The following is a 23,049-nucleotide window of genomic DNA, read 5'->3' as shown; positions in this document are numbered from 1 at the left end:
CATGTACAGATCTAATTTACATGAGATCTAAAAATTTACATAATGTCCATTTACCCAGAAGAGGAGACGATTTTCATAGGAAGCTTTTAAACAGAGAGAGCTTCTGGATTTTCATTTTGGGGAGCAGACAACCAAATGGACTTAACTTACGTCATGATTTAATCTTCACATACTAGTTCCAGATACTGAATTTACTGAATTTACATTTCAAGAAGTCATTTTTGGTCATTGTTCACACTGATATAAGTTGCATTGTTTCCTTTTCACGCGTTTATTATTCTAGCCAATAACCAAGTTTGTTATTATACATATGCACATATACATATACACATATGGACGTTATATAAATTTTTAGAACTCATGTCAATTACATCTATACATGAGCAGTTAATGTCGACATTTTTTTTTCTGTAAATACTTTGTTACCTCAGGCGTTAATGTTAACCCTATGTTTCATGAGCAGTGATGCACCCGTGTTACTCATTGTTTTAATTGTGTGCTCTCAGCTGATTGTTGTCAGTCTGTTAGATGTACTCTATTTTAATTTTGTGTATAACGCTTGCAGTATGCTTTTGACAAAATGGGACACCACGAAACGCATTAAGCCTGAGCTCTGCCTCATTTGTACATGACTGTAAGCTGCACCTTTTAAAGAATTCAATAAAGTTCGTGATTTTACTCCACCTGTCAAGTGCTGGATTTCTTCTTGTTTGTATTAGTGCTCTGGTGTGTACATTTGGGCTGCAATAAATAATTAATTGCTATTATTGCTCTACTGATTCATTTCCTCCACTATTTGTGTGTCTGTGTATCTTGACCTCTTTGTTGGCTGCTTATCCTTTTTGTATTGACATATTTTTTATATTTTTCCCTTGTTAAAATTTAGCACATCCATTTTACAAATTTAAAAAAAGATAAAATGAAAGTTTTTTTTATCCAGACCCAACTGTGTCATAAAAGTAAAGAAAGATCTTTCTAGATCTCTGGCAAGAAGCACTAAAAATGTCATATATTTCATATTCTGATAAAATAGAAAGAAAAAAACAGTTTGCAAGCTTTGCCAATTTGTATTAAAAATAGAAACAAACTTTGGCTTAGGATAGATATTTTCATAGTGAATAAAAGATAAGCTCCAAACACAGCACATACGTTTTTGATCACTTTCTTTTTTTTAGAGACTAATGACTTCTTGCAGGGTTGGTCAGAGGAAGGTGGTCTCCCACAAATTGATTTAGATTCTTTAGCTTCAGATGGTTCTGTTTGTGATTCTGCTAAGTAAGTTAAAGGGATAGAAAATACTTAAAAAATATCCTAGCTCTCCCTCTTATTCTTCTCATTTCCTTTAATCTTTTATTTTTTATCTGATATTACAATTAAAATTGAGAAATATAAAGAAATCTTCCAGGAGATCAGCAATAGCCCTCCTCCCCACTGTCCTTTATCGGCTTACGAAGTGTGACACCATCATGTACTTTGTACCTCCTCCCTTCCGTACCTCCTCCCTTCCCCATTCCCCAGGGGCTAGTTAAAAATATATTTTTTTTACAGCTCTATCTCTATTAGCGCTGTAAAGAATTGTTAACAGGCTACAGTGCAAACTCACATGAGAGCCCGGCACCAACTATCATACTATGTAAGTAACTGCACTGTGTGGCATCAGTGACGCACAGCGGCAGTTGCGGGTCAGCTTAGGAAATGCAGCATCACCATCAAGTCTCACATACATGTCAGTGAGTATGACCTGCCAGCCATTCCCTGAGTCCCTCACCAGAGGCATCCTACCCAGCCAGCCGCCTTGCTTTGTCTGAGTGAACTCTGATTAACTAAAAGGTAACAATATTTATTGAAATTGCATTTTAATAAAAAAGACACCAACTCTTAAGTAAAAAAAAAAAAAAAAGATTTAGAAGAGAGAAGGTTTAATCAATAGGTTTTACATATTTTATTTACAGCCTGTTCCAAGAATTTGAAACTATATATCATAACTGTTACAACTAGTGCTCCAGCCAGACACGCTGGCCGCGAATGCTCTCCTGCCCCGTCCTACTCTGCCGGCAGTGCCACGGTTCACATCGGGATGTGCCCTCATGCGAACGCCAGGCCGTTACTCACCTCCTGCTTTCTCTGCTGTCCCAGGTCGCTGGTGTGTGTGTACCCGCCCTCTAGGGCACATGCGTGCCGGCTCTCTGCGATTTGAAGGGCCAGTATGCCCATAATTGATTACTGCTTCTTGCTGACACTATAAGTTTCAGCACTTCCTGTTTCCCCTTGTCGGATCTTTGTGCTCATTTTCCAAGAGAAAGCGTTCCTGTTCTGTATTGCCATGCTTTCTGACCTCCTTGCTTCGTTCCTGACTACACTCCTGTGCCGCCTGCCCTGACCTTCTGCTTTTCCTGACTACAAGTTTGCTTCATCCTTTCAGTGCCACGTGTCACCTCGGCAGCCTGTGTGGACGAGTCGTGCCAGGGGTAATGACCTGGGTGCTGCCTTCCGCAGGAAGTCCATCCTGCTTTGCGGCGGGCTCTGGTGAATACCAGTGGCACCTTAGACTCCGCTCCCTGGTACGGCCCACGCCGTAAGGTGCCTTTGCCGAATGTCGCTGATCTTTCTGCTATTGTGGCACAACAGTCTATGCAGATAGGGCAACAAGCACAAATACTGAACCAGTTATCTGCAATGATGCAGCAACTTCTCACCGGACAACAGCCGCAACCAGTTCCAGTGGCTCCTCCAGTGTCTGCAGCTTCCGTGATTTCCGTAGGCTCCAAGATACGACTGTCTCTGTCTTCAATGCATTTGGAACTTATGGCTGATCAGTTCCCAACGGAGCGTGCTAAAGTGGCGTTTGTGGTCAGTCTTCTTTCTGGAAAAGCCCTGGCATGGGCTACTCTTCTTTGGGACAGAAATTATCCGGTGTCCTCCAATCTGCAGGCCTTCCTTTTGGAATTCCGCTGTGTCTTTGAAGAACCTGCACGGGCCTCCTCAGCCGAAACTGCACTACTGAACCTACGCCAAGGGGACTCTTCTGTTGGTGATTACGCAGTTCATTTCCGAACCCTAGCCGCAAAATTGGCATGGAATGATGTGTGTGCCACCTTTAAAAAGGGACTTTCTAGTAGAGTCAAGGATATTCTCGTTGCACAGGATCCTCCATCTTCCCTGAGTAATCTTATTCAGTTGGCCACTCGAATTGATGTGTGCTTTGCCGAGAGGCAGGAGGAGCTTGGTCAAGAGCGTGAACCTACTCGGACACAATGTTTTCCCCGTTTGGCACCAGTGTTCCAGCATCCACCTCTACCATCCTCTTTTCCTACTTCCGCAGGTGGATCGTGCTCGATTAACCCAGCAGGAGAGGTCCTGCTGGGGCAATGAAAACTTGTGTCTCTATTGTGCCAGCCAGGAGCATTTCCTCAAACACTGTTCTATTCGACCAACTTGTCTGGGAAACGCTCTCAACTAGGGCACGTGGGAGAGGCGTCCCTAGGTGTGAATTCTACCTCTCCTCGGTTGACCATGCCAATCCAAGTATATACTTTTTCCAGGGCATCGTTCTCCCCTGTAGCCTTTTTGGACTCTGGTTCCGCTGAACATAGTGGGATTTGAACCCAAGGCCCCAGTGCTGCAAGTCAGCAGTGCTAACCTCTGAGCCACCATGCTATCCTTACCATACATTTAATATGCACGGTTGCTAAAATGGACAGAGATGTCAGCAGAGAGTACCAGAAAAATTAGGCATGTACACATGGCTGAAAAATAAGAACAAGCGCAGAAGACTCTATAATGCAGGACGGAGAAACAGACAAAGAAATTATTTTCTAAATAACTGTCACGATTCGGCTAGCTGATAGTGGATCCTCTGTGTCAGCGAGGGATTGGCGTGGACCGTGCCGGTGGACCGGTTCTAAGAAGCTACTGGTATTCACCAGAGCCCGCCGCAAAGCGGGATGGTCTTGCTGCGGTGGTAGCAACCAGGTCGTATCCACTGGCAACGGCTCAACCTCGCTGACTGCTGAGAAGGCGTGGGACAGAAGGACTAGGCAGAGACAAGGTCAGACGTAGCAGAAGTTCGGGGCAGGCGGCAAGGTTCGTAGTCAATATGGAAATAGCAGGAGGTCAGGAACACAGTATGGGTAACACAGTAATAGCTTTCACAAGGCACTAAGGCAACAAGATCCGGCAAGGAAGTGCAGAGGAAGTGAGGTTATATGAGCATGGAACAGGTGCAAGCTAATCAGGGTGATTGGGCCAGGCACCATCATTGGTGCACTGGCCCTTTAAATCTCAGAGAGCTGGCGCGCGCGCGCCCTAGAAAGCGGAGCCGCGCGCGCCAGAGCATGACAGCCGGGGACCGGGACAGGTAAGTGACTTGGGATGCGATTCGCGGGCGGGCGCGTCCCGCTCTGCGAATCGCATCCCCGCCGGCCATGTCAGTGCAGCGCTCCCGGTCAGCGGGTCTGACCGGGGCGCTGCAGGGAGAGAAACGCCGCAAGCGCTTCGGGGAGGAGCAGGGACCCGGAGCGCTCGGCGTAACAATAACATTTTTCATCAAATAAAGAAACAGAGTTCATCCCTCTCTGTATTTTATTTTTGAAAATTTAAGTTAAAAAAATCACACGCAACAAGTTCCTTGGTGTAACGGTTAGTACTCTGGAAAATTCAAGTTTAAATTATCAGAAAGTCCAGAAGACTCTATGATGCAGGACGGTGAAAATCACAGAGAAATCCTTTTCAAAATAAAATTTTTCATCAAATCAAGATGAAAGCAGCGGCCAGAAAAATTGCAGCAGCAGAAAAAGTGCAGCACCAGAGGCCAGAAAAATTAGGCATGTACACATGGCTGGAAAATTTGGTGCTGTAGCAGCGGCCAGAAAAATTGCAGCAGCAGAAAAAGAGCAGCACCAGAGACCAGAAAAATGAGGCATGTACACATGGCTGAAAAATTTGGTATTGTCGTAGCCGCTGCTGTAGCAGCGGCCAGAAAAATTGCAACAGTAGAAAAAGTGCAGCACCAGAGGCCAGAAAAATTAGGCATGTACACATGGCTGGAAAATTTGGTATTGTTGAAGCTGCTGCTGTAGCATTGCGGCTTGAACCCTAGTTGGTGGCGGATAAGTCACGCAAGTCATCCGGCATTCAGAGGTAAAATACAGCAGTGTCTGGACCATTTTTAGCCCCAGGCAGCTCATCTGATCAGGCCTTGTTCAATCAAATGTATCGCCCAGTGTCAGTCCCTTCGGGATCCATCCCTCATTCATCTTAATAAAGGTGAGGTAATCTAGACTTTTTTGACCTAGGCGACTTCTCTTCTCAGTGACAATACCTCCTGCTGCACTGAAGGTCCTTTCTGACAGGACACTTGAAGCGGGACAGGCCAGAAGTTCGAGCGCAAATTGGGATAGCTCAGGCCACAGGTCAAGCCGGCAGACCCAGTAGTCAAGGGGTTCATCGCTCCTCAGAGTGTCGATATCTGCGGTTAAGGCCAGGTAGTCTGCTACCTGTCGGTCAAGTCGTTCTCTGATGTTGGAACCCGAAAGGCTGTGGCGATGCGTAGGACTTAAAAAGCTCTGCATGTCCTCCATCAACAGCATGTCTGTAAAGCATCCTGTCCTTGCCGGCGTGTTCGTGGGAGGAGGATGATTACTTTCACCTCTTCCCCTGTTAGATTCCTGGTGTGCTGTGACATGACCCTTATACGCTGTGTACAGCATACTTCTTAATTTATTTTGGACCTGCTGAATCCTTTCTGCCTTGCAGTAATGCGGTAACATGTCAGGCACTTTATGTTTATACCGGGGGTCTAGTAGCATGGACACCCAGTACAGGTCATTCTCCTTCAGCCTTTTTATACGAGGGTCCCTCAACAGGCACGACAGCATGAAAGACCCCATTTGCACAAGGTTGGATGCCGAGCTACTCATGTCCCGCTCCTCGTCCTCAGTGATGTCAGGGAAGGTATCATCTTCTTCCCCCCAGCCACATACAACATCACGGGAACCAGAAAGGTGACAATGAGCACCCTGGGATGCCTGCTGTGGTTGGTCTTCCTCCTCCTCTTCAAAGCCACATTCCTCCTTTGACTCCTCTTCCTCACAATCCTCTTCCAGCTTTGCCGCAGGTCCAGCAAGCGATGCTGATAAGGCTGTTTCTGGTGGTAAAGGTGTCCACAACTCTTCCTCTTCACGCTCATCTACTGCCTGATCCAGCACTCTTCGCAGGGCACGCCCCAGGAAGAAAACAAACGGTATGATGTCGCTGATGGTGCCTTCAGTGCGACTGACCAGGTTTGTCACCTCCTCAAAAGGACGCATGAGCCTACAGGCATTGCACGAGTGTCCAGTAACGTGGCAAAAAAATTCCCAGCTCCGCAGATGATGTCCTAGCACCCCAGTCATACAAATATTCATTGACGGCTTTTTCTTGTTGGAGCAGGCGGTCGAACATTAGGAGTGTTGAATTCCAACGTGTCGGGCTGTCGGGATGCCTCACTGGCATGTTGTTTCGCCGCTGGATATCTGACAAGTGCGCCATGGCCGTGTAGGAACGCCTGAAATGGCCACACTCCTTCCTGGACTGCTTCAGGACATCCTGTAAGCCTGGGTACTTATGCACAAAGCGTTGTACAATCAGATTACACACATGTGCCATGCACGGCACATGTGTCAACTTGCCCAACCTCAATGCTGCCAACAAATTTGTTCCGTTGTCACAAACCACCTTGCTGATCTCCAGTTGGTGTGGAGTCAGCCACTGATCCACCTGTGCGATCAGGGCCGACAGGAGCGCTGGTGCGGTGTGATGCTCCGCTTTGAGGCAAGTCAACCCCAAGATGGCGTGACACTGCCGTATCCTGGATGTGGAATAGCACCTGGGGAGCTGGGGGGTGCCGGTGATGTGGAGCAAGACGCAGCAGTGGAAGAGGACTCGGCTGAGGAGATTATGGAAGAGGATAGAGTAGGAGGAGTAGAGGAGGTGGCAGGAGGCCTGCCTGCAAGTCGTGGCGGTGTCACCAACTCCTCTGCAGAGTCACGCATTTCATGCTTGGCAGCCGTCACCAGGTTTACCCAATGTGCAGTGTAGGTGATATACCTGCCCTGACCATGCTTTGCAGACCAGGTATCAGTGGTCAGATGGACCCTTGCCCCTACACTGTGTGCCAGACATGCCATAATTTCCTTTTGCACAATGGAGTAAAGGTTAGGGATTGCCTTTTGTGCAAAAAAAATTTGGCCGGGTACCTTCCACTGTCGTGTCCCAATGGCTACAATTTTTTTAAAGGCCTCAGACTCCACCAGCTTGTATGGTAAAAGCTGGCGGGCTAGCAGTTCAGACAAGCCAGCTGTCAGACGCCGGGCTAAGGGGTGACTTTGAGACATTTGCTTCTTGTGCTCAAACATCTCCTTGACAGACACCTGACTGTGGGCAGATGAGCAGGAGCAGACGGAGAGGCGGATGGTTGAGAGGGGGCAAGGAGGGCAGCAGTGGTTGACCTGGCTGAAGATGCTGGACCAGGAGGAGGATGGCAGCTTTAAGTTTGTGTGCTGCTTGTACTGATGTGTTGATCCCATAGGCATTTGTGATGTGACATCATGTGCCTTCGCAAAGCAGTTGTACCTAGGTGGGTGTTGGACTTCCCACGACTCAGTTTTTTCTGGCACAGGTTGCAAATGGCCTCAATGCTGTCAGAGGCAGACACACCAAAAAAATGCCACACTGCTGAGCTCTGCGATGATGGCAATCTGGTGGTGGCAACAGCATGCGTTGATTGGCGTCCCGTCTGGATGACCCCGGGTGCCGATACATGCTGTCTGACTGTGCCACTAGCTCCTTGCGACGACCTCCCCCTGCTTCCAACTCGTCTCCTCCTCCTCTCTGTCTCCCCATCTGAACTTTCTCCCTGTTCTTCTTCTCTTCTAGCGGGCACCCACGTGGCATCCACGGACACATCGTCATCATCAACACCTTCACCGCTATCTAACACCTCAAGAAAGGAAGCAGCAGCGTGTACAACATCATCATCACACCGTATGTGTGTAATGCTGCCTGACTGAGACATATCCCTGTTAACAACATCCTCTGGCAATAATGGTTGTGAATCACTCATGTCTTCAAACTGATGTGTAAATAACTCCTCTGAAGTATCAAGTAAAGCTGCTGTGGTGCTAGTGTTGGTGGTGGCGGCAGGCGGGCAAGTGGTAGCATGAGAGGTGCCCGAAGCTAAGCTAGAGGAGAAGGATGGTGCGTCAAGGTTCCGAGTGGAAGCTGTAGAAGATTGGGTATCTTGCGCTAGCCAGTCAACTATGTCCTCAGAACTTTGGGGGTTCAGGGTATGTGGCCTCTGAACACTGGCCATTATTCTAGGGCCAAAGGGAATCCCAGCACCACGACGGCCCCTGCGGGGTGGCCTGCCTCTGCCTGTCATTTTTTTGTTTGTTAAATTTGCACAAGTGTCACACCAAATGTGACTTGCACTAGGGTGACACAATTAGCCCTGCAGGCAAAAAAAAAAACTAACAACTGTGACGTGAACTGACTGGTTTTATTTCACAGCCAAAAAAGGTATTTTTAATTTTTATTTGCACAAGTGTCACACCAAATGTGATTTGCACTAGGGTGACACAATTAGCCCTGCAGGCAAAAAAAAACTCACAACTGTGACGTGAACTGACTGGTTTTATTTCACAGCCAAAAAAGGTATTTTTTAATTTTTTATTTGAACAACTGTCACACCAAATGTGATTTGCACTAGTGTGACAATGAGCAAAAAAGGTTGCCAGCGGAGTTCCCCTTTTAAGCAGAGGTCCCCAACCAGGGTGCCTCCAGCAGTTACAAGACACACGGACTGAACTTATAGCCCTTTTAATACTGTAGTTAGTTGCTTGAAGGAACTTAAGTTTTACATTGGAGCACCCCTTTTAACCAGCGGTTCCCTCCCAACCAGGGTGCCTCCAGCTGTTGCAAGACACACGGACTGATATTTGAGCCCTAAAAAGGGCTTTTTTGGGTGCTGTCCATAAAGCAGATGTTAGACTAGTGCTTTAGGAGTAGAGTGGACCCTGAATACACCACCTAGCAGCAACCTAGCTATCGCTTTCCCTATTACAGCAGGAGCAGCTTCTCTGTCCCTCCACTTTCTAAGCCTACAGCATGCCGAATGAAGGTAAAATGGCATCCATGCAGGAGGTAGGAGGGTCTGGAAGGGAGGGACTGTTGCTGATTAGCTGTAATGTGTCTGCTGACTCTGACTCACAGGGTCAAAGTTTACCGTAATGTTAAAGTATAGGGGGCGGATCGAACTTCACATATGTTCGCCCAGCGATGCGAACGTGAACATGCTAAGTTTGCCGGGAACTGTTTGCGGGCGAACAATTTGCGACATCTCTTGTATTATATACCTCAAGCTTAGGGATTCTGTCTACAAGACATCATTCTCAAAGAAAAAACATATTAATAAACCAATTTGGTACAGATCAGGACCAAAGCAATATTTTCCATCCAGTCTCGATATCTCCAATCGACTCCATCGTCCATGCTTCCAGTCCTTCCAATGGAAAGCAAAATCTATGTCCAGCAACATATTGTGCAGTAAAAATATATGTATGTTTATTTTTGTATTTTTCCTAAGGTATAGAGCAAGAAAACGCTAATGTGTTTTGGGTCATAGTGACCCTTAACCATTGCTATGGGTCACTAAGACCCAAAACACGTCATCATTTACTTGCTCTATACTTTATAAAAAGTAAGAAATAAAGATACATAATTTTTGCTGCACGATTTGATGCTGGACATTGCTTTTGTTTTTTCTGAAGCAATATTCTGTGATGCTGTTAAAAAAAAGTACATGTAACCAGTGATAGCTGAAATAGTAAGCTTAGCATGGGAATATTGTGAATTTCACAAATGCTCCATAGTAATGTAAAACAGCTGTAGAGGTAAAGCAAGGATACGTTAACAATACAACATGGGAGTTAGGTTTTATGTAAAGCTAGATTTTAAAAATAGAATTTTTGAAAGACTTATAAGTACTAGATTCCTCCTTTGCTGTCAGTACCTTTTTTCCTCATTAGAGCATTGCATAACTAGATTCCTAGCCCACCAGATGAACTGAGCACCAAAAATCACTGTTAGATATCCACTATGGGGGAAATTTATCAAAACCTGTCCAGAGGAAAAGTTTCCCAGTTGCCCATAGCAACCAATTCAATCGCTTCTTTCATTTTTAACAAGGCCTCTGTAAAATTTAAGAAGCAATCTGATTCGTTGCTATGGGCAACTGGTCAACTTTTCTTCTGCACAGCTTTTGATAAATCTCTGCAGTTATTGCACTGCAGTTATTGGCCCTGAAATTTACTAGTAAAACATATTTAATATTTTAAAGCCACTGTTTTATATCCACACTCCAAAATACAGTAAAATCTCCCTTAGCAGACACCTCCCAATAGGGGACACCTCCCAATAGCGGACAGTTTTTAATTCCCCAGCAGAGCCCCATAAGACTTTATGTATTTGCACCTGAATAGTGGATGCAGAAACACCCATTAGGTGTGGAAAAAACACTCCCAATGGGGACAATAGGGGACAAAACACTCCCATTAGGGGACAAAACACTCCCAATAGGGGACAACCAGGCTTATGTGCCAGCCCTACCATTTACACAGGGCCCAGGGCCGCCGTCATGAGGTACAGCCAAGACCCTAGCAAGGGGCCCAGGCCCCTTCTGCACCCCCCCCCCTGCAAAAGCCCAAGCACAGAAGCAGAAGACCAATGTTTAAACAGTGATCTCCTGCTTCTGTACGTCCACCGGCCACATCATTCACCCCCCCCCCCCCCCACCTTCCCTGATCTCCCCGTGCCACTCTATTTCATAGTGCCAAATCACCCCCCCCCCCCTTTATTACCCCCTGTGCCACTTCATTTCCTCTTGATCTCCCCCTGTCCTCTTGAATTCCCCTCTGTGCAAATTCATCACCCCCTCTTTACCACTCCTTGTGCCATTTTATTCCTCCTTTATCCCCCTGTGCCACTTCATAAAGGGGGGTGATGAATTTACACAAAGGGTAATCAAGGGGGAATGAAAAGCACAGGGAGGGGGGATCTAGGGTAAATGATATGGCACAGGGGATAAGGGGGGGATAATTTGGCACAATGCACAGGGTATAAGAACGCACAGGGAATAAAAGGGTGACAAGGGGAGATTAAACGACACTGGGAGATTCTACTGTAATATTGCTTTTTTTGTTGTGTTTTATAGGTAATTACACTCTGGAGCGAGTACAGAACAGTATTCCGTCATTTAGGAAGAATTTTGAGCCTTTTTCCCCAATAAGGGACATCTCTCAATAGCGGACACTTTTATATTCCCCATGAGTGCCCGCTATTGGGAGAGTCTACTGTATACTGATAGGTAAATTTAGATTGTGAGCTCCATTGGGGACAGGGAACAATTTGAGTGTACATCTGTCAGAACCCATAGGGTTAAACAGTTCTGACAGCTCTCTGTTTTGTTTTGGTTCTGGGCTACGCCCAGCTGCCTGGTCTGGTCAGCTGACCTTGATGAGAGCACCTGTATCTGGCATTTCTGACATATTTGACCCTTTGGCTCCGCTCTCTGACTCTTCTCTGTCACGTACCGGCAGGACTAGTAGTGGATCCTCTGGACCAGAGAGGCTTTTCACCAGAGCCCGCTGCAAGGCGGGATGGACTTGCTGTGGCGGTAACCACCAGGTCGTATCCTCCAGTAGCAACTCGACCTCTCTGGCAGCTGATATGGCGTGGTACACAGGGAGCAGGTAAGAGCGTAGCCGGACGTAGCAGAGGTCAGGGCAGGCAGCAAGGGTTCACAGGCGAGTATACGGTAGCAATGGGTTCGGCAACTGGCAAGGCAATAAACACAGTAGGGAACGCTTTCTCAGAGGCACAAGGCAAAAAGATCCGGCAAGGGCAGGAAGGGGCAGGTGCCTTTTATTGGGAGAACACAGTGGGAGGTGAGGAACCAGCGCACCAATTACCGGTGCGCTGGCCCTTTAAATTTACTGAGGCCGGCGCGCACGCGCTCTAGAGAGCGGGGCCGCCCGCGCCGGGATCCAGGAGAACAGAGCGCCGGGCGGGGAGCAGGTAAGATGAACGGGGACGCGGCGCGTGAGCGGGGACCAGCCGCCACGCCCCTGCCACAGTGAGACCCGCGCTCCCGGTCAGTGCGTCTGACCGGGAGACGCCGGGACCTCGGAGCGGAGGACAGAGGCAGCGGGCGCTCCGGTCCGGAAGTAGAGACCGGAGCTCTCGCTGTGACATTCTCCTGTTTCTGCGATTTGGCATTTCTGTAATCTCTTGGTATTGACTCGGCTTGTGGACTGTGACTTATTGTGTGTGTATGTTTTGTTATTATTTCTGTTAGCGTGTGTGTTCCCATACAGTGTCCCGACCTCCATCTGTATTATAGTTTATTTTATTGACGTTTGACTCCCTGCATGTATTCAGGCAGGGACTGTCACCGTGGTTGTGGACTGATTGCCTAGGGCGGATACGCAAGTAGGCAGGGCAAGTGGGAGCGGGTGAGTTTAGAGCTTCACTCTTCCCTGCCCATACCTGAAAATATTGCTGCGAAATCTGTGTGTGATATATATATATATATATATATATATATATAATTATTATTATTATCATAACTATGAGAACATTGCATAGCTATTTCCCTAGCTCTCCAGATACATAAATTCAGACATGTTTTATTTTTAATTATTCATATTCACATTGGCTATGATGTATCTCTCTCAGGAGGAACATTCTTACAGTGCTCCTTTATGTGGATCTGATATATTCCTAGAAATGAAGACATCTGTGATTGTTTTTGCCCCACCTTTTAGATTGCGTCTTTTTCAGATGCTTTTTCAAAAAATGAAAGAAGCGATCTTATTTGTTGCTATGGGTTGCTCAGTAACTTTTTCACTGGGCAAATTTTGATAAATCTCTCCCACTGTGTCTACTCTGTCTGCATCTATGTGTTTGGTACTATTTTACTTATAATGCGATGTGGTTGGCACAATATTTTGTGAACATAGCCTTAGAGTCAGGAAGGAATTTTTTTTTAGCAAGATTTTTTTTTAGCAATCTTGGGATTTTTTCCCTTCCTCTAGATCAGTAACGTAGGGTTCTAGGTTGGACTTAAAGGGGTATTCCAGGAAAAAACTTTTTTTTTTATATCAACTGGCTCCAGAAAAGTTAAACAGATTTGTAAATTACTTCTATTAAAAAATCTTAATCCTTTCAATAATTATCAACTGCTGAAGTTGAGCTGTTGTTTTCTGTCTGGCAACAGTGCTCTCTGCTGACATCTCTGCTTGTCTTGGGAACTGCGCAGAGTAGAAGAGGTTTGCTATGTGGATTTGCTTCTAAACTGGGCAGTTCCCGAGACACGTGTCATCAGAGAGCACTTAGAAAGAAAAGAACAACTCAACTTCAAGCTCATAAGTACTGAAATTATTAAGATTTTTTGATAGAAGTAATTTACAAATCTAGAAGGAATTAAACAAATACCAACCCCTCAAAACTAGCATCAGAAAACTGATACATGAATAAGATCTGGTTAAATATGAATTGAGACCGTGCTTCAATTATGTGATATAAAATAATATAACATTTTATTAAAATACAATAATATACAAAAAATAAACCTCATAGCACAGGGCCCTTGTGCAGAGGTAATATAGATGTTATAAGAACATAAATTATAACACTGTATAATAAACACCAATAACTAATACTGTTTTATGAAGAAAATGAGATTTTCCGATAATCCGGTATCTAATAGTCCAGACAGTGATGGAATGTCCCGTACTTTAGATTAAATCCTGATAAAGCAAATTATATAATAAGAATATGGTTACCAGCCTAATGGATAGCTCAGTCGTAATCTCCTTAGGACAATAGATGAGGTCCGCAATGCTTGGGTGGTGTACAACGCTGGCGTGCGTTACCGCGGCGGTCTGCCTGCCAAAGACCAAGATGAAATTGGAATTATGCTGCTCCCAGGGTGCAAGAAAAATTTATAATGAAAAAGTAATTCTTAAGGGAAAAAAAGCTTTTTTTTGAAAGAAAAAGTATTTATTTAGGAGAAAAACTGATTCTTGGCGCATATATATGCTAGCCATTAAGTATAATCATGAATAGTGCGAAAACCCACCACATGCAAACAGAGACACAAGCGTGGTAATTTATGTCATAACCTCCCCGAGGGACATATCCTTCGGATAATCCAATTTAAGGGGTCTGAAGGAAACCCCAAACAGACATCCCCAAAGAAAATTTTCCTCTGGGGATGATCCGTTTCGGGATAGTCCAAGGGTGTACAGATCACCCCCAATTGGGGGGTATACGGACTACCACCCTTCACATATACACATTCACCCCATGGGGATTACATCAAAGTATGAAAATATAATCAGAAATAAAGTAATACAGAATACTCCAAAATTAGAATAAAATAAAGGGGGTATTTATTGAGACAAAGCATAATAAGTATTAAAGAAAAAAGAAAAAGAGAAAATTTTAATAGAAAACAAAAGGAAATAATTTGTTTAGAAAAAGAAGGAAGGCATTTATGTGGAAGAAAAGGGCATTTATGGGAATATAGACCATATATGTGAAAACAAAAAAGGGAATTGGCCCACCTCACACACATGGAATAATGCCAATAATGGGAAAGCTGGACTTTAAAAGGTGCCAATACTTGTTAAAACAGAACCTATATTTTTAGAATGTGTATTGAACGTGGACACAAATGGGATGCGGGCTCTTGAGATTTGTTTTTGGGGGGGATGTAAAAGAGTATGACAGTCAAGGGTAATGAAACTGGAACGTCATACCAAATTTCACATATTAAACTTGCGTCCTGGATCTGCGACTCCCGGTCACGTCTAAGAGCGACGTCACTCGCTGATCACATGACTGGCTCCCGTATCCATGGACACTATCGCATGGAGAGTAGACGCGCCCTCGGACGTACGGTTCCTGGTCACATGTCCTGACGACGTCATTCGTCGGTCATGTGACTGGGTCCCGTGTTAAGGGACGCTCTTCCTCATTGGCCCACGCTTGTTTTCTCTCACACACACGGAAGTACTGCCGTACACGCCAGGTGTCTAACATGGCGTGGACTTCTTTTGTTTATGATATGATTTTGTGATTACTGTAAGCTGACGCAATTATGTGAACTTATGTGATTTTAACTGTATTATCACTGTAGGTGGGTTTTATTTTCACATGTACTTCACTGTCACCAATGAATACTACTGTTGTACCCCTAATTCATGCACTGTAATTTATTGATCTTGTATTTTTACCTGCTTTATATATTAAGTATGCTAATTTGTGTATAACATGATGTAGCCTTTTTAAACTGCTGTTTACTTGCACTTGCACTATGACTTGAGAAAGGTGGTGTGAGACCATAGAAACGTTGTCTTTATTTTAGCTGGAAAAAATCACTTTTTTATTCATATTCATTTTTAAGTATGCTCCTAAAGTGAGCCTTGTGAAAAAAACATGCCTTACTTTTCACTGTTCATTATAGGGAAACAATTTTGGCATTAAAATGTTTATTTTTTATTTATTTTTTTCTTCCAGGCACCAGAGTCCAGAAATATTTGAGCAGAACCTTAAAGAGGTAAACTATGATTTTAAAGCTATTGTCATAATATTGTCATTTTTACTTTTATAATTTAAGTGTATCTATAGTTTTATTAAAATATGCCAGCAAGCAGAATTGACAATACTACACAGATAGGCAAATGGTTGCGCCTTGGATGATCTGTAGTATTAAAATGCTCTTGCTGCTTCCTCCTGTTATTCAGTTCATTAGGGATTGTTTACCAAGTGAATTTAGATAGCGAAAAACTGAAAGGAGGAGGCCGTGCTGGACTTAAAAAAATTACAGGGTAGTTGAGAGCAGACAATAATTCTCTGTTTTTAGACTTTTTAACAAAACTAGATTTACATTTTAAATCTAGGCTATTGTAGAAAAGCTAGTGAATGCACAGCATGTAACCACAGACCATGTAACTGACTGCCGGCGGTTTCGTGCTGTGTGTACTTCTTCTGGCCTCGAGGGCGGAAAAAGCACACACAATGCAAAACCGCCGGCAGTCGCCTCTGAGCACCCTGCTTCAGGTCTGAGCACCCTGCTTCATTGGTTAAAAATTGTGTATATTTTTGGGTGAAAAAAAATGCTGTCTTGTCCTTGCAGCTATTGCCTGTGTGTCTTGTTTGGGACAAAATACAGGAAGTGTGGGCAGACAAGCAAGGCTCTGTGCAGGCTCCCAGCTTGTCAATCAGCCTGGTCTGTGAGTCGGGAGCATGTCACAGAGCCTCAGTGCCCAAAACTCTGCTTGTTTGTCCACACTTCCTGTATTTTTTTTCCCAGCCAAGACACAACAAAAGACAATATGTACAATATCTCACATAAGTGAGTACACCCCTTACATTTTTGTAATTATTTTATTATATCTTTACATGTGACAACACTAAAGAAATTACACTCTGCTACAATGTATAAGTGAGTGCACAGTCTGTATAACAATGTTTAATGTTTTTTTCCCATTAAAAATAACTCAACACACAGCCATTAATGTCTAAACCTTGGCAACACAAGTGAGTACACAAGTGAATCAATTGTTAGATATTTTGTCAGGTTGAAAAAAAGTCCATCAAGTTCAACCTATATCCCTTCTATGCTGATCCAGAGGAAGGCAAAAAAACAAAAAAAACATTAGGCTGATGCCAATTGCCCCATGAGAGGAAAAAATCCTTCCCGACTCCAATATGGCAATCAGAATAAGTCTCTGGATCAACGTTCTATACACATAGCTCTAGTATCCATAACCTATAATATTAAATTCATCTAAAAAAAATCCAGGCCCTCCATGAACTTGTTTATTGAGTCAGACATCACAACATCATGTGGCAGAGAGTTCCAAAGTCTCACTTCTCTAACAGTAAAGAATCCCCATCTGTGATGATGGTGAAACCTCTGTTTCTCTTGACGTGGAGAATGCCCCCTTGTCATGGTTGCCAGCCTAGGTATAAAAAGATCAGTAGAAAGATCTGTCCACTAGGTAAGAAGTACAAAGGCAAGTGTGTCTTGCCTACAGCTGCTGGCACTGGGGAACAGCAGTTCATTGAAGGAACCATCAATGCCAACATGTACTGGGACATACGGAAGCAAAGCATGATTAACCCAACCCCCCCCTTTGAATATTTAGCTATAGGGCTGTATTTCAACATGATAATGACCCCAAAACCACCACCAAGACAACCACTGTCTTGCTAAGGAAGCTGAAGGTAAAGATTATGGACTGGCCAGGCATGTCACCAGACCTAAACCCTATTGAGCATCTGTGGGGCATCCCTAAAGGATAACTCCAGCCTAATGAAATTACCTTCATAAAGCTGCACATTTTAAGTTATATAACTTTGCAGTGTACAAGTGTAATCTTTGCTGAGCACATACCATTTTTCTCTCAGCTTTTTGCTCCAGGCAGGAAGTCCAGTAGTTCTTAGCAAACATGATAACGGTCAGGCACAGGCTTGAGCAATCAACCCCTTATTACGCTCATCCATGCAAAGCTATGGCTTTGCAGGGATCAGGGTAAAAGATCAGTGTGTGCAGTGTTATAGCTCCCTATGGGAGCTATAACACTGCAAAAAAAAAAGTGGGGAAAAAAAGTTAATAAAGGTCATTTAACCCCTTCCCTAATAAAAGTTTGAATCACCCCCCTTTTCCCATAAAAAAAAACTGTGAAAATAAAAATAAACTTATGTGGTATCACTGCGTGCGTAAATGTCCGAACTATTAAAATATATCATTAATTAAACCGCACGGTCAATGGCGTATGCGCAATAAAATTCAAAAGTCCAAAATAGTGTATTTCTGGTCACTTACTTTATATCATAAAAAATAAATAAAAAGCAATCAAAACGTCCGATCAATGCAAAAATGGTACTGAGAACTTCAGAAAACAGCGCAAAAAATTAGCCCTCATACAGGCCCGTATGCAGAAAAATAAAAAAGTTATAGGGGTCAGAAGATGACAATTTTAAACGTATAAATTTTCCTGCATGTAGTTATTGATTTTTTTCAGAAGTACGACAAAATCAAACCTATATAAATAGGGTATCAAAATAAATAAAGATAATGTGTCATTTTTACCGAAAAATGCACTGCGTTGAAACGGAAGCCCCCAAAAGTTGCAAAATGACATTTGATGAAATCTTCAAATTTTGTCGCACAATGAATTTGTTTTCAGTTTCAGCGTTAATTTTTTGGTAAAATGACTGATGTCACTGCAAAGTAGAATTGATGGCACAAGAAATAAGCAATCATATGGAATTTTATGTGCAAAATTGAAAGCGTTATGATTTTTGGAAGGTGATGAGGAAAAAATTAAAATGCAAAAACGGAAAAACGCTGAATCCTTAAGGGGTTAATTTAATATTTTTACTATTTCTGAATGGATATCTCCTTTAAACGTAAGGTGGGGGAGTGCAAGGTCTCTTACATTCATCAGCTCTGTGATGTCATCATGGAGGAGTGGCAACCTATACAGCTCTGGTGTACTATATACCCAGGAGTATTCCGGCCCTAATACATCTTATCCCCTATCCAAAGGATAGGGGATAATATGTATGATCATGGGGGCCTCTCCCATAGACTTGTATTGAGGGGGCGGGGTGTGATGTCACACAGGGGCGGAGTCATGTCATGTCATGTCACAATACTCCGGCCAGTGGTCGTCACGCTACAAACTTGGAGCCTCCAGCGCTGCAGGGGGCTCACAAAGGTGGGTGCGCAATGACAGATTGCAGGGGTCTTCAGCGGCAGGACCCCCGCGATCATACATCTTATCCCCTATCCTTTGGATAGGGGATAAGATGTATTAGGGCCGAAGTACCCCTTGAAGGCAGTGCTGGAATATAATGGTGGCCACACAAAATATTGCCACTTTGGGCCCAATTTGGTGCCATGTTGAACAGTATTTAAGGGGTACTCCGGCCCTAAGAAATCTTATCCCCCTATCCAAAAAATAGGGGATAAGATGCCTGATCGTGGGGGTCCTGCAATCTTTCATGCTGCACCCACTGTCATCAGCCTCCGGAGCGAATATCGCTTTGGGTCTGATGAATCACAATCACGGGGCCGGAGTATCGTAACGTCACAGCTTCGCCCGCTGTGTGACGTCACGCTCCGCCCCCTCAATGCAAGCCTATGTGAGGGGCATGGAGGCTGATGATAGCAGGATGCTGAATGAAAGATTGCAGGGGTCCCAGTGGCGGGACCCCCGTGGTCAGGCATCTTATCCCCTATCCTTTGGATAGGGGATTAGATGTCTTAGGGACGGAATACCCCTTTAAAGATGGTGAGAGCAATCACACCAAATTTGAGACATTTGCTCTGCATACACAGAAAAAAGGCCATACTTACTGGTTACTGGTATAAGAGCAGGTTAGACATCTATTCCCACCATTATGTAGACCAGCCACAATGCAATATTGGGCTCCTGACTCGAGCTTGTAGCATACCAGCCCTCAGCTGATTCCTGTAGCTGAGGGCCGCCGTTAATAGCCAACATGCAGCAAGCGCTGCGGCCGGCTATTAACTCTTTAGATAGCTGCTGTCAAAGCTGACAGCAGCGTCCCTGATGGTCCAGTGGGGTGGATTGGCTGGACCAGGCTTTATCAATTAAGCGCAGAGCACACAGATCAATGTAGTTCTATGGAAATACATTGATCTATCCCTCCTAAATATCCCCTGTGGGGACAAATAAAGTGTAAAAAAAAGTTAAATAAAAGTAAAAAAAAACACCCATTAAAGGAGTATTCCAGTGGAAAACTATTTTCTTTTTCATATCGACTGGCTCCAAAAAGTTAAACAAATTGGTACATTACTTCTATTTAATAAACTTAAAGGGGTACTCTGGTGGAAAACATTATTTTTAAATCAACTACTGCCAGAAAGTTTAACAGGTTTGTAAATTACTTCTATTTAAAAATATTGATCCTTCCAGTACTTATCAGCTGCTGTATACTACAAAGGAAGTTCTTTTCTTTTTGAATTTATTTTCTGTCTGACCACATTGCTTTCTGCTGACATCTCTGTCTGTGTCAAGAACTGTCCAAATCTGGTCAGACAGAAAACAACAACTCAACTTCCTCTGGAGCATACAGCAGCTAATAAGTACTTGAAGGATTGAGATTTTTTAGTAGAAGTCATTTACAAATATATAACTTTCTGGCACCAGCTGATTTGATTTTTTTTTCCCACTGGAGTACCTCTTTAACCCTTTCCATATTAAAAGTTTAAATCACCCCCCTTTTCCCAAATTCCATATATAAAAATATATAAACATAATAAAAATAAACATATGTGGTATTGCCACATGCGCAAATGTCCAAACTATAAAAATATAATGTTAATTAAACAGCACCGTCAATGGCGTATACATAGAAAAATACCAAAGTCCAAAATTGCGTATTGTTTGCACTTTGTATACCCTAAAAAAAATTATATAAAGTGATTAAAAAGCCCTATCAAAACAAAAATGGTACTGATAAAAACTACAGACCATGGAGCAAAAAATTTACCCTCACACATTCCTGCATGCAGAAAAATAACAAAGTTATAGGGGTCAGAAGAGGACATTTTTAAACATGCAAATTTTCGTGCAAAAGGTTATCATTTTCTAACAGAAGTAAAACAAAATAAAACCTATATAAGTAGGGTATCATTGTAATCGTATGGACCTACAGAATAAAGATAAGGTGTCATAAGTGCTTTAAGATTTTTTTGGTAAAATTATTGATGTCATTACAAAGTAAATTGGTGGCACAAAATAAAAAGACCTCATATGGGTCTGTAGGTAGAAAATTGAAAGCGTTATGATTTTTAGATGGGGTGAGAAGAAAAAAACCACGGGTTTTGCAAACATTTTAAAACCCGTGGTCCTTAAGGGGGTTAAGGGATGGACATTGTCGGCAACAATACTTAGATAGTCTGACATGTTTAAATAATGCTCAATTGGTACTAAGGGGCCCAAAGTGTGCCAAAAATGCACACTTACACCATCAGCCTGAACCATTTATTGAAAAGTAAAACATTCATAAAGTCATATAATGAGTAACAAACACAGCTCCACATCGTGGCACATAATCTAGCAATAATAGCAGAATATACTTAATTACAAAGTTACATCAAGAATAGAAAAGGAGAGAGAATAATAGAAAAATATGAGAAGAAAGTGGGAGGGGTAAAGAAGCATATAGTGGAAAGAGCAAATCTGATTACAGAATAAGCGCAAATCAATAACAGTGAGTTACACATGCAATTAGATATTATACCATCATTTAAGTACAGTAATAAAAGCAATATAATCAAATCTTCTTATAACATCCAACTGACAAAAATCAGCAATATGCTGTAAATGAAAACTAAACAGGGTTGAACAGAAGAAGGATCAGCAATCTGAATGGAAAGCGTACCTATCAGAAAAAAAAAAAAAGTAAATTAACATGTTACTCAGTACCTAATCCTGAAAGATTTGAGCTGGGGGGTAGAAGATGTGACGAGCGGCAATCAGCTGTTTTCCCCCAGTGTGCGCCCCTCCTAACATCTCAGCCTGTGCCGCTCACATCTATGACCATACACTACATTATTTTGGTGGGGGGCTTTGTTGTGCGGCAGGGCTTTAGCAGTTGAAGCGCAGGGTTTTGGCAGCCAAGGGGCTGTGGGGCTTAGAGTCATACCTGCCTCCCATGCTGTGCGGCTGGTGAGGGGGCGCGTGGTTTTATAGTGGGAGGGGGGTGGTCTCATGCAGGACTCGTTGGTGTCTCACTAGTTATGGGGACCCCTAGTGGTGGGATTTTTAGGGGCCATTTTCTTTATTAAATAAGAAACTAAAATGTAATGAAGCATATATCAATTTTAATCATTAAAGTATATCAAAAGTTTTTTTGATCTGACAGTGCCCATTGAAGCATTCTGACTAAATAATAAATATAGCCAGAAGGACTAAATTTTAAAAAATTTGGCTGTAATCTTGAGGCCATAGAAGAAAGTTCTTTAAAGGGGTATTCTTGGGATTCTATGCGGGGCTTCTTCTCCAGTCTCGGAAACTTCTGTGTTTCTGGGACTGAAATGTAACATCATGCCACGCCCCCTTGTGATGTCAAGCCACACCCCTCCATTCATGTCTATGGGAGGGGGCATGATGGCCATAGAATGGGGGTGCTTCACGGAGCCCGCGGGGGGTCCCAGCGGTGGGCCCCCCACGATCAGACATCTTATCCCCTATCCTTTTAAATCTACATATTTGAAAGCCAGTACTCCAGAGTTGGGGGTAAAGTCTGTCACTTTTTCATGGAACTAATGTTTTAGCTGCTTTTATAAAGTGAGTAACTAAATTATGTTTATGTGGAGTATAACCCTGTTTAGTGAGGAATAGTAGGAAAGTTTCAGGGGTTAAATTGAAGGACAGATACCCTCTTAATGACCTGCTCAAGTCGTATCCAGAAAGGAATCAATCTTCAACAAGACCACCATATATGCTGCATCGAGTCAAGATGTTTCCTACATCTCCAGCATACATTTGTGGAAGAGAGTGTATGTCTGTACAGATAATCAGGCATCATGGGTAGTAAAAGGATAGAGATTTTGAGAAGCACCTCCTGAAATGTTTTAAATGGAGGAAAGTAAGCGTCATTGAAGGGATCAGTTTGCTTAGCGTGGTATCATCCGGAATCCTTCTATCTCTAAGACCGATCTCAAGTACCTCCACATATGATAATGGGCATAAGACTCAAAGGGAACAATGGGGAAATGGCAGTTACTGTTCTAAAGGAAACCTCATTCCAAGAAGAAAATATACCCCAGGGTATAAGAAATGCTTCATCCTCTCTCAACTGAGGGGATGGTGGGAACCACAGGTCCCTAATAAAATCTCTGTCATAAGCTCCATAAGCCAAGTCAGGGGTGCTGCTCTTATTGTTGGGGGCAAGTTCCACCCA

At 43.5% G+C, this 23,049-nt stretch overlaps 1 protein-coding gene across 4 annotated transcripts in view; it reads left to right on the top strand.

Annotated features, from left to right (window-relative positions):
- SHANK3 (SH3 and multiple ankyrin repeat domains 3) overlaps window positions 1–23,049 on the top strand; it is a 502,635-nt gene that overhangs the window by 54,528 nt on the left and 425,058 nt on the right. For all 4 annotated transcript variants that reach the window (XM_056573015.1, XM_056573012.1, XM_056573011.1 and 1 more), the window contains exon 3: window positions 15,619–15,658. In XM_056573015.1, the coding sequence (XP_056428990.1) occupies window positions 15,619–15,658 (40 nt within the window). The remainder of the gene's footprint in view (window positions 1–15,618; window positions 15,659–23,049) is intronic.

This window comes from Hyla sarda, chromosome 4, assembly GCF_029499605.1.
Source record: "Hyla sarda isolate aHylSar1 chromosome 4, aHylSar1.hap1, whole genome shotgun sequence".
Taxonomy (NCBI): Eukaryota; Metazoa; Chordata; class Amphibia; order Anura; family Hylidae; genus Hyla; species Hyla sarda.
Note: the sequence above shows the minus strand (reverse complement) of the source record. Positions and strands in the feature narration are given on the sequence as shown.